At 47.8% G+C, this 12,246-nt stretch overlaps 1 protein-coding gene across 1 annotated transcript; it reads left to right on the top strand.

The window, feature by feature from the left end:
• Positions 1–1,504: 1,504 nt before the first annotated feature.
• On the top strand, positions 1,505–11,985 carry UQCRC1 (ubiquinol-cytochrome c reductase core protein 1). Its single transcript, XM_081300749.1, has 13 exons — positions 1,505–1,664; positions 1,919–2,059; positions 4,956–5,042; positions 6,054–6,183; positions 6,397–6,595; positions 7,055–7,134; positions 9,318–9,433; positions 9,670–9,813; positions 10,171–10,331; positions 10,457–10,542; positions 10,862–10,950; positions 11,295–11,370; positions 11,800–11,985. The coding sequence occupies exons 1-13, from the start codon at positions 1,596–1,598 to the stop codon at positions 11,862–11,864; spliced, it is 1,443 nt and encodes a 480-aa protein (XP_081156875.1). The 5' UTR covers positions 1,505–1,595; the 3' UTR covers positions 11,865–11,985.
• Positions 11,986–12,246: the final 261 nt, after the last annotated feature.

Genomic DNA, 12,246 nt, shown 5'->3' with positions numbered 1-12,246 from the left:
GCTCTGGGGGCTGGGGATGTGGCTCAAGCAGTAGCGCGCTCGCCTGGCATGCGTGCAGCCCGGGTTCCATCCTCAGCACCACATACAAACAAAGATGTTGTGTCCACCAAAAACTAAAAAATAAATATTAAAATTCTTTAAAAATAATAATAATAATAATTTGCTCTGGATAAGATTCACCTTAAAGCCAATTTACCCCAAAGCCAATCTGAATCAAGAACAATTTGCAATGTTCCATTTTCATGATTAATCTCATGAGATTTCACCTCCTGGAGAAACCGTTGTTCATTCTCTCTGGCCTTGGGTGCTTCATATACTTTTCAGGAGTCTGGTTTTAACCATTTCAGAAATTTCTCCCCATTAGGATCTAGGTAATGGCTTTATTTTCTTATTTCTGGAAAGCTCCCATCATTACTGGGCTATTCTATAAACCAATCACTCAAGATATCCATCTTGATTCTTGAACATCTTCCATTCTAATTTTTTTCAATGTGGGCACTTGAGCAAGTTACAAAGCAAATAAACCACATTCAAATATTTGTTCTTATATAAGTCAAGAAACCTGTCTTTTTTTAATTAAAAAAAAAATTTTTTGTACCTGGATTGAACCCAAGGGCACTTACCCAGCCACCGAGCCCCATCCCCAGTGCCCCGCCCCCTTTATTTGTAGTTTATTTAGAGGCAGGGTCTCACTGAGTCGCTTAGGGCCTCATTAAATTGCTGAGGATGGCTTTGTACTCACGATCCTCCTGCCTCAGCTTCCTGAGCTGCTGTGATTACAGGTGTGCACCATGATGCTGGCTGTCCTTTTAATTTTTGATACAGGGTCTTCTCTAAATTTATCAGAATTTATCAGGCTGGTCTCATATTTGCCGAGTTTACAGGTGTGTGCCAGCACGCCTGAAATACTTCATTCAAGCCCTCACTGGCGCACCGCCGGGGTGCTGGGAATGGAACCCAGTGCCTCAGGCATGCCAGACAAGCACTCCACCACTGAATTACATTTCCAGCCCTACTTCATTCTTTTTTTAAAAAGCCCCCCCTCCATGCCTTTATTTATTTATTTTTATGTGATGCTGAGGATCGAACCCAGGGCCTCACACATAATAGGCAAACGCTCTATCACTGAGCTACAACCCCAGCCCTATTTCATTCTTTTAAAGAGAAAATTGTGATTGTTTCCTGGCCACTTCGTAGTTTCAGTATTTCACGCTGGTGTTTTATGCCCTGGACCCAGACACAGGGAACACTATAGCTGCACTCCCGGCCCGCCAGACTTCTGCTCTTGGCATGCAGAGGATTACAGACGCTTCCACTTGGTGAGAAACCGTGCACTCTGCCTACGAAGGGTGGACAGACTGGATGACCTGGATGGCCGCCGCTGCTGCGCAAGCTGACCCACAGCCTGGTGGACTGATGCCCCGCAGGCACTGTTGGACTCGCACACAAAACCAGCCACTAGCTGTTGTGAATAGCTACTGCTGCCCGCTAGGCGGCGACCGAGCGCCAAGTCTTCCGTACTGCGCCGGCGCCCCAGGCTTCACCCCGCCGCTCTGCGCATGTGTGACGCGACTGCGCACTAACTGGGCTACAAGATGGCGGCGTCCGCAGTTTGCCGTGCAGTGGGCACCGGGGCACAAACTCTCCTGCGCGCTCGCCGCTCGGTGAGGTGGCCGCGATAACGCTGGACTGCGGGGCTCAGGGCTTCGGGACTCAGAAGAGGAGTAGGCCATTAGCAGTGGCGGGTTGAAGTGGGGAGGTCACCAGGTCAGGGCCATGGAAAGGTCATGGCCGACTGCGGGGATGGACGTCTTTCTGCTGCTGGCCCGCGGGTGGGAACAGGGGTCTCACAGCGGACCCGGGTGCTGGGAGCAGTTCTCTAACCCAGTCCTCATTCGCCGCCTGTCCCTTCTCGCAGCCGGCAGTGCTGAGGGCGCCTGCCTTACGGGGTGCCGCAACCTTCGCCCAGGCTCTCCAGAGTGTGCCAGAGACACAGGTCAGCCTATTGGACAATGGGCTGCGAGTGGCCTCGGAGCAGTCCTCCCAACCTACCTGCACGGTGAGTGGGCAATTCTGTCTAGGAGCGGGGGATCTCCAGATTGGGCCATCTTTTCTTAGGTCGTGGTGTGACCTTCTTCTCTATGGTCTGGTTTCAGAGTATGGCCCACTCACTGCCAGATTGTCCCAATCCCGATTCCTGCCCAGCCTTAACTTAATGGAGCAGTGTTCGCTTTTAGCCAGCAATCCTTAAACACTTGCTGCCTGGCAAATAGGGGGCCAAATTCCCTTACAGCGTTTTGCTTTGGTAAGAAAAATATGAGAGAAGAAATGGCGTCCTTGTCTTGAAAAAAAATGAAGAAATGAAGAGTGGGATTCAGAGATTTTAGGTGTCTTACAGGTCCACATTTCTCAGCCTCGCAGCCAAGATCACAACTTCCAAGCTAGAACAGGAATAAAACTTCAAGAAATGCAGGTTGCTGGATTGTGGTTCAGTGGTAGATGGCTTGCCTAGCATGCATGCATGAGGCCCTGGGTTTGATCCCCAGCACTGTGGAAAATAGAAAGAAAGAATAAAGAAAAATGCACTTGATGATGATAGAGAAATGGGCAGTTTTCCCAAAAAATAAATAAGTAAATAAACACAATCCTCAAAATTGACTCAAGGATAGAGGCTGGAGTTGTGGCTCATTGGTAGAGCTCTTGCCTAGCAGTTGGGAGGCCCTGGGTTTGATCCTCAGCACCACATAAAAATAAATAAATAAATAAATAAAATAAACTTATTGTATCCAACTACAACTAAAAAATAATTTAAAAAAAATTGACTCAAGGATAGAAACTTTGACTAGATGTATGAGTAGGTGAGAAGATTCCCAAGAAATAATCCTTCCTCTGCCATATACACACCAGCTCCAGGGCCAGATGTTTTTATTGGCAAATTCTTTCACTTTTCCAGGAACAGATAATGTCCTGTCATACAGGTTGTTACTGAACACAGGAAACAGTGGTAGGCAACTTTATTGTTATATGGCATCTGACCCAAAGCCTGTCTAGAAAGCTTAGTAAGTCTTTATGTATTGATGAACTCTGCAGTGCCATAGACCGTAAGGAGCACCAGTGTGCTTCTGTGTCAAAGGATACTGTAGAGTAGAAAATGCATCTTCCTTTCTGAGGTATGGATTTGAAATAACATGTTCATCTAAGATAAACATAGATAGGTACATCAATATCTTGTTGGGAATGAGATGTGAAAAACTTAAGTCATCTGTGAACAAATAGTAAATTAAAAGGATAGACTATTGTGACCATGTGGCGGGTGTTTCACAGCATACCAGGAGGCAGTTAAAATTTTAAGATTCTCTCATTGGGTGTCAGGGAGACACTTGACAGTATTTGGTGACTCTGATTAAAACCTTGATTTTTTTTCAGCCTGGGGTGTGTAGCTCAGTGGTAGAGCACTTGCCTAGCATGGGTAAGGCCCAAGTTTTATCTCTAGAACTGCAAAATAAATAAGTAAATAAAAAGTTAAGCTGGGGGGCTGGGGATGTGGCTCAAGCAGTAGTGCGTTCACCTGGCATGCGTGTGGCCCAGGTTTGATCCTCAGCACCGCATACAAACAAAGATGTTGTGTCTGCCGAAAACTGAAAAATAAATATTAAAAAAAATTCTCTCTCTCTTAAAAAAAAAAAAGTTAAGTTGGGCACAATGGCATGCACTTGTGGTCCTAAGTCCGTGGGAGGTTCAAGCAAGAGGGTCACTTGAGCCCAGGAGTTTGAGGTCAGCCTGGGCAACATGGTAAGAACCTCCTCCCTGTCTTTAAAAAGAAAGAAGAAAGAGCCAAATGTGATGGCACATGCCTGTTATCCTTAGCAACTGAGGCAAGAAGATTGCAAGTCCGAGGCCAGCCTAGAGGCAAAGCGCCCCTTGGGTTCAACTCCCAGAACCAATAAGACAAAGTCACTAGAAGGTTACTTCCTTAATATGATAAAATATATAGCATCTTCTTCCTTAAAGATGAAAGGATAAGGGGCTGGGGATGTGGCTCAAGCAGTAGCGCGCTCGCCTGGCATGCGTGCGGCCCGGGTTTGATCCTCAGCACCACATACAAAGACGTGCCCGCCGAAAACTAAAAAATAAAGATTAAAAAAAATTCTATCTATCTCTGTCTCTGTCTCTCACTCTCTCTTTAAAAAAAAAAAAAGATGAAAGGATAAAATCATCATCAGGGGCTGGGATTGTGGCTCAGTGGTAGAGCACTTGCCTAGTACATGTGAGGCACTGGGTTGATTCTCAGCACTGCATGTAAGTAAATAAGTAAATAAATAAGTAAAATAAAGTCCATTAACAACTAATAAAAATATTATAAAAAAATCAGAACAAAGCAGAATTTTTAGAATACAGAAAATAAGTGTTCTTTGCAAATGATAGACTTCAAGCCTAGATAAAATAGAATCAACTGAAAAGATAGTAAATTTACAAATTTTATTGTGGTGGTGGGATCAGGTAAATGGGTACAGTTAGATATGTCACTGGGTACCAAGAGCTGTGACACTTGCCTGTAATCCCAGCTACTTGAGAGGCTAAGTCAGAAGGATTGCAAGTTTGGGGCCAGTCTTGGCAACTTAGTGTGGTCCTCTCTTGAATAATAAAAAGGGTTGAGGGTTTAACTTGGTGGTAGAGTACCTCCTTGGCTCAATCCCTAGTATTTAAAAAACAACAACAACAAAAAAAAAACACCATGGAAGGTGCAGTGATGCAGTGTGAGTAGCCATTTGGTTGGTTCTCTGTGCCATGGGCTCTGCTATAACTCCAAGTACAGGGGTCCTTGCTGGGAAAGCTTTCCCTTACCTTGGGATCCATAAGGCCCTATGTGGGGCTTGTGCTGAATTATTCAGGGTGCATTGTGAGTGGTACAAGGATGTTTTGTTTATTTGCTTTGCTGGTGACTTCTTGTGCAGGTGGGAGTGTGGATTGATGCTGGCAGTCGTTATGAGACTGAGAAGAACAATGGAGCAGGCTACTTTGTGGAGCATCTAGCTTTCAAGGTGAGGCCTGTGAAGTTTTTTTATTCCCTGGGCTTAGGGCTGCCTATTTTGAGGTTGAAGATCAGAAAAATTAACCTCCTAATTATGGACCTCAGTTGGGGAGTGACTCTGGCTGGTCTTTCTGGAAGAAATCATGTGAGCTTATCGTCTTCTGATTGAGCACTTATGTGTGACTCCCTGTATGAAGTCCCCAGAGCTGAGAAAACCCAAATACCTACAGAAGCCCCAGTTTTCACCAGGCCAGTATGTTCATGCCTGACTTATGGAGCTTTTACACACACACACACACACACACACACACAGATTCGTATGAATGGCATGTGTTTAGGTGTAGGTCACATCATTTGAACATAGCCATGATCATGGCTATCAGGGGATGTGGAATATTAATAAAGACAGGTTATTATGAATGTTGGGCAATACTTGCTTTTTCCACAACCTTCTATCCTAACCCTGATCATCTCTGTTCTTTTGACCCATGATACTGTGACCTTGGTCAGCTCAAGGCCTGCAAGGGACCTCCAAGGGACCTTGTTCCTGTCCTTGAGGGGAATGACCTCTCTCCTTTGATTTCAAGATAGGGTAGAATTCTGCCCTTCTGCCTTTACTAGGACTGGCCACACAGGTACACTCCTCATCTAATACATGCCTCAGTTGGACTGCTGGCCCCTCCCTAGGGCTCGGGCCTCTCTTTGTCCCCCCTGGTGCTAGGATAACTAGTTTGTGGCTGTTGAGGGACATAAGCTCCTGGCTAGGCCTTGCCATTCATTGCCATTGGGTGAACCAGACATTGGGTATGTGATGATGCATACATGATGAGTTGGAAAGCACATTGAAGGCACACATTGAAGGCTTAGTGCATACAGACTCTGGGCCCTACATCCCCACCCCACAATCTTTGCGGAAGAAGGTACTTGTGGACTACTAGTCCTTTGGGGATTAGCCTGTGAGGGCAGAGTTCCCGGGCTTCTTTTGTGTCTCATGATTGGTGTTCTTGATGTCTGGTTTCAGGGAACAAAGAATCGGCCTAGCAATGCCCTGGAGAAGGAGGTGGAGAGCATGGGGGCCCATCTGAATGCCTATAGCACTCGGGAGCACACAGCTTACTACATCAAGGCACTGTCCAGTGACCTGCCGAAAGGTAATGCTTGGAGGAGAGGGTTTGAAACAGAAGAATATAACTCTAGGGGAGCAGAGGAGCCCCAGGAGCCCCTGGACAGGCTGCAGAATTGAATTACCCATGGGTTGTGGCCTTATGGCAGGATATCCAGTAGGGATGGACAGCAGTAGGAGATGCCAGGTTTTGTATTGTCATTGGTCTCCACTGGACACCTGAACATGTCCTTGTGTCCAGTGGTGGAGCTACTGGCTGACATTGTGCAGAACTGCAGCCTGGAAGACTCCCAGATTGAAAAGGAACGAGACGTGATCCTGCGGGAAATGCAGGAGAATGATGCATCCTTGCGGGATGTGGTCTTTGACTACTTGCATGCAACAGCGTTCCAAGGCACACCTTTAGCCCAGGCTGTGGAAGGGCCCAGTGAGAATGTCAGGTGAGAACTAACTGTCTGTGTTGTTTATTTTCCTAATTTTCTGCAATTGGAGACAGTTTCTATATTGCCATATGGTCCCTGTGAACCTATTTAAATGGCTGTGTGGTCTTCACTTCAATCTTGGGCTTTGTTTTAGGGTATGTTTCCATGTATGCCCTTATAATCTAAGGAGGGAACATTTGGCTTGCAGGTGGGAGGTGTTTGAGAGCTCTGACCCTGCCCCTCAAGAGTCACACAGCGTCAGCTCACACCTCAGAGAGGGCTGTGAGACTGTCTTGAGGGCACATGTGAGGCAGGGCCAGATGAGGGCTCCACTCTGGGCCTTGAAAGGGTGGTTGGTAGAGATGAAGATGTAATAGGGCCTCTTCAGAGAGGCCATGTCTCTTCTCAGTTCCATTTTATATCCAAGTTGCTATGGATTGGTAGAGACTTAATCCATATGGGCTGTATGTTTTACAGGAAATTGTCTCGTGCAGACTTGACTGAGTATCTAAGCAGGCATTACAAGGCCCCTCGCATGGTGCTGGCAGCAGCAGGAGGTGAGTGATGGGCTCCTTGAAGCTCGGGGTAGGTGAAGCCTGGCCTTTGTAGTCAGAACCCCCATCTTCACTCCAAGGGACCTTGTTCCTGTCTTTGAGGGGAATGACCTCTCTCCTTTGATTTCAAGATAGGGCAGAATTCTGCCCTTCTGCCTTTACTAGGACTAGCCACACAGGTACATTCCTCATCTAATACATGCCTCAGTTGGACTACTGGCCCTCCCTAGGGCTCAGGCCTCTCTTTGTCCCCCCTGGTGCTAGAATAACTAGTTCGTGGCTGTTGAGGGACATAAGCTCCTGGGTAGGCCTTACCATTCATTGCCATTGGGTGAACCAGACACAGGGTATGTGATGATGCATATACATGATGAGTTGGGAAGCACATTGAAGGCACAAAATGTTAGGGGAGTTCAGAGTTAGTTATAGTGGGGACAGGTGAAGCATGAGTCTTTTGCCAGAGGCCTGAAGGATGGTAGGTATTTTTTAGGTGGGGAATGGAGGACCTTGGCAGAGGTGTCATGTTCTAATAATTTGTTTTAAGATTTGTTCTGCTGAGTGGGGCCAGAGCAGAGCAGGCTAACTAGGGATGAGGTGTGGCACATGCCTGGAGAGAGATAGCAGGAGCTAAGGAGAGACTTAGGTTTTCTAGACTTAAGTTCTGTAGTTGAAAACCTCATACAGATCTGGATGTGGGTAGGGGAGGAGGTTCAAAATGCTTCCTGCTTATGGTCTTGGCAACTGGGTAGGTGAAAAAGACTGATAGGAAGAGTATAACTGAGGGATTTAGAGCCAGGAAACCTGGGACCAAGGGCAGTGTGAGCTACTAACACAGACTTTTCGAGTGATAGCAGAACTGGGGCAGGCTGTCCACTGCCACAGTGACCACTGGTTAAATCACTGGGGCAGCAGAGGCCTCTTATGGAACTTAGGAGGTGAGACCTGGAAAGGAGTCCTGAGGGTATAAGTTTGTGATGCTCCTTGTAAGTATTCTCAGCTCTCAGGGACACCAAAATTCATCATAGCACTGCGATAGCACCTCTTTGTGCCTCTCACTTGCCACTGCTTTCATGAACAGTACCCAGATCTGCTTGTAGTAGGGCTTGAGGGACAAGGCATCCCCGTGACCTTATTCCCAGGAGCACCAGTCTTGTTCTTGATACAGGTGAGATGATGCTTCTAGAATGAGAATCGGCACTGACGTCACATAGCAGCATTCCCCACTTTTTTTTTTTTTTTTTTTGTATCAGGGATTGATCCCAGAGGCACTTAAGCATTGAGCCATATCCCCAGCCCTTTTTTATTTTTTATTTTAAAGTAGGATCTTGCTGAGGCTGTAGTCCTCCTGCCTCAGCCTCCCAAGCTGCTGGAATTACAGGTGTGTGTCCGGGTCATGGCAGCCCTTTTTTGGGGGGTGGGGGTTACTGCGGATTGTACTCAGGGTCACTCAACCACTGAGCCATATCCCCAGCCCTGTTTTGTGTTTTATTTAGAGACAAGGTCTCACTGAGTTGCTTAATGCCTCACAATTGCTGAGGGTGGCTTTGAACTCACGACCCTTCTGCCTCAGCCTTCCAGGCCACTGGGATTACAGGCATGTGCCCCTATATCTGGCCTTTTTTGTTTGTTTGTTTGTTTTAATATATATTTTTAGTTATAGGTGGACACAATACCCTTATTTTATTTTTATGTGGTGCCGAGGATTGAACCTAGTTCCTCAGGCATGCTAGGTAAGTGCTCTACCCAGTCCCATGGCAGCCCATTTTTAAAGTGCTGTTTTTGCTAGGCACGGTGTTACAATGTCTCAGGAGACTAAGGTAGGAGGATCATGAGTTCAAAGCCAGCCTCAGCTACTTAGAAAGACCCTGTCTCTAAAACAAAATATACAAAAGGACTGGGGATGTAATTCAGTGATTAAGCGCTGCTGGGTTCAATCCCAAGTACCCCCCCCCAAAAAAAAAAAAATGCTGCTTTTCTCTTTTGCCTGACACCATAGGAACTGTTTGATCCTGAAGTGTCTTGTCTTGCCTGTGAGATAGGGTCATTTGGCAGATGCTCCTCTTCCCTCATCTTATCTCAATGTTGTATTTTCCTTCTGCTGTCTCCCACTGAGACAGGACATAGGGTCTTGCACCTGTCTGTGATTCCCCCTGGCTAGCCAGTAACTCCATTGCCCATGTCCTCAGGAGTGGAGCACCGTCAACTGCTAGACCTCGCCCAGAAGCACTTCAGCAGCGTCTCTGCAACATACCCAGATGACACCGTGCCTACTCTAAGTCCGTGCCGCTTCACTGGAAGTGAGGTGTGCTGCCTGGTGGGCAGGGATGCTGCTGTCAACTGGGGATTTTGAGAGAACCCTCATATGCATGGCTATCTTGTGACCCCATAATGACTCAGAAGTAGGGAAAGGGTCTTGTACCTATTGCCTGAGGATGATTTTACACATATGTGCATGCTTCACCCACACCCGCCATCCTTTCTGTTTGTCCTGGAAGTCTGGCTATACTGTTCCTCAGCCCATGACATGTACTCTTTCAGATTCGCCACCGTGATGATGCCCTGCCCTTGGCCCATGTGGCCATTGCAGTAGAGGGACCCGGTTGGTCCAACCCAGACAATGTGGCCCTCCAAGTGGCCAATGCCATGATTGGCCATTACGACTGCACTTACGGTGGTGGCGTGGTAAGTGTCAGGATTGAGCATAGGACCTTGCCTTCAAAGAAGAGAGTACTGCCGGGTGCATGCCTGTAATCCCAGCAGCTTGGGAGGCTGAGATGGGAGGATCGCAAATTCAAAGCCAGCCTCAGCAAAAAAATCAAGTCACTAAACAACCCAGAGCATAACTCTAAATAAAATACCAAAAAAAAAAAAAAAGACTGGGGATGTGGCTCAGTGGTTGAGTGCTCCTGAGTTCAATCCCTGGTACACCACCCCACCCCACCCCCCAAAAAAAGGAAAGAAAAGGGAGTACTAAGCTGTGGGTTTCAGGTATATGGGCCAGAGATAAGAGGGGGTGCTAACCATTTGTGCCCCTGGCAGCACCTGTCCAGCCCACTGGCTTCAGTTGCTGTGGCCAACAAGCTGTGCCAGAGTTTCCAGACCTTCAATATCTGCTATGCAGAGACTGGATTGTTGGGTGCACACTTCGTCTGTGACCGTATGAGCATCGATGACATGATATTCTTCCTGCAGGGCCAGTGGTGAGTGGCAGCTGGGAACTACTGGGTGGGATAGAAATCTTTGACCAGAGAGGTGGGAGGTTAAGAGTCAACACACTTGTCACAATGAACACTACCATATACCTGTCCTTTACTCCCTGCTTTAGGATGCGCCTGTGTACCAGTGCCACGGAAAGTGAGGTTACTCGGGGCAAAAACATCCTCAGAAATGCCCTGGTATCTCATCTGGATGGTGAGCCTTTTATCCCTAAAGGAAGGGGTAGAATAGTGCATCCTGGCAGTGACAGCTCATTGTAACCATTATTACAAACCAAGATGGGAAAAGAAAACATTGAAGGTCATGCCATGCTCCACCACCCCAACTATAGGGGTTTGAAGCTTTAGGTAGACATGGGGGTAGCCCATCACTGTGGAAATAGGTTGTTAGAAAATGATGGTTGTGGTCTGGAGTCAGAACAAGGTCTTTGTTAACCTGATGTCAGAGATTTTAGGTGTATATGTGGGTTCAAGATTGGACTGGGTAGGTCTCTAAGCTTTCCCCACCATTAAAGGCACCACTCCTGTGTGTGAGGACATTGGACGCAGCCTCCTGACATATGGCCGCCGCATCCCCCTGGCTGAGTGGGAGAGCCGGATTGCGGTAACATGGGCCCCTGGGAGAGGTTCTGGAGTCTTGGCCTAGCAGAACCCTGAAAGGGGGTGGGATGTTGATGCCTGACGGCAGACTGTTCCCATAGGCATCTCTATTGTCCTAGGTAGCTGTCACCCATAGGGGTGATGTAGTCAGAAGGAAGGGCAAAGGCACTAATGACTGTAGGGATAGGTGGTGCCCGTGGATGTCTACAGTAGGGAAAACCTTGCCACCCTTTTTGGATGAGGGAAATGTTCCACAGTACATGTGGGAGATCTTGGTCAGCTGGAGGAGGCTGACTGAGGTGGTGCCCAGTGCCTATTAGTCAGTTTGTCCTCTGCCTCTCCCTGCAGGAGGTGGATGCCCATGTGGTGCATGAAGTCTGCTCCAAGTATTTCTATGACCAGTGTCCAGCAGTGGCTGGAATGGGTGAGTGGTCTAGAAAGTCTGCTCTTTGTCCTTTTCCTCAGATCCTTGTCCTAGTCGCCCCTTCCACTTCTGCTCCCCTACCTCCAGCCTACATTGAGAGAAACAATTTGAGGCCCCTGAGAGTAGTGTGGCTGCCAGGGAGTTCTTGCTCAGAAAACCTGTCCCAGCAGCTCCCTGACTCCCTGCCAAGGTGTCTTCAATATCCCTTACCCACCAGGTAACGGACACCCTATTTGTTGGGTGGGGCTCTAAGGGCCTGAGCAAGAAAGGACAGGCTCTGCACCCCTAGGGAATGTTGTCTTCCCTCTCTTCACTGAAAGCCTGTCTTGTGCTTCTCTGGGCAGCAGCTCTGAGCTGGGTATGGCACAGGGCCAGGTGTCCCTGTACAGAACATGTACCCCACCCTGACGCCTCACCCTATCCCCACAGGCCCAATCGAGCAGCTCCCTGACTACAACCGGATCCGTAGTGGCATGTTCTGGCTGCGCTTCTAGGCAGGATGCCTGTGCAGGCAAGAGGGTAGGATCGGGGCTCATGATCCCCCTCTACAAACATGCCACTCTGGCACATCAAACCCATGCAATAGATACCACCAATAAAGTCCTCTGTTGAGAATTGTGTTGTACTTCCTTTATTGGCATGGAGTCCTTCAGTTCATGGAAGAACAAGCACCTCCCACCAGTTCTACATCCCCTGGATCCTTCTGCCTTCCCTCCCACACAGGCTGATGTGTTCTCAGCCAGGGGTAAGTTGGGGGCTGCAGCATAGAGGCCGGAAGTCTCTGATGCTTGTAAAGAACCCACTCCAGATGTTTCTGCTCAGCATGTGGCATATTAGCCAGCTTGTCTCAAGAGTGGGATGTGGGAGTTCATGGGA

This window comes from Spermophilus citellus, assembly GCF_964194105.1.
Source record: "Spermophilus citellus genome assembly, chromosome: 7".
Classification (NCBI taxonomy): Eukaryota; Metazoa; Chordata; class Mammalia; order Rodentia; family Sciuridae; genus Spermophilus; species Spermophilus citellus.
Note: the sequence above shows the minus strand (reverse complement) of the source record. Positions and strands in the feature narration are given on the sequence as shown.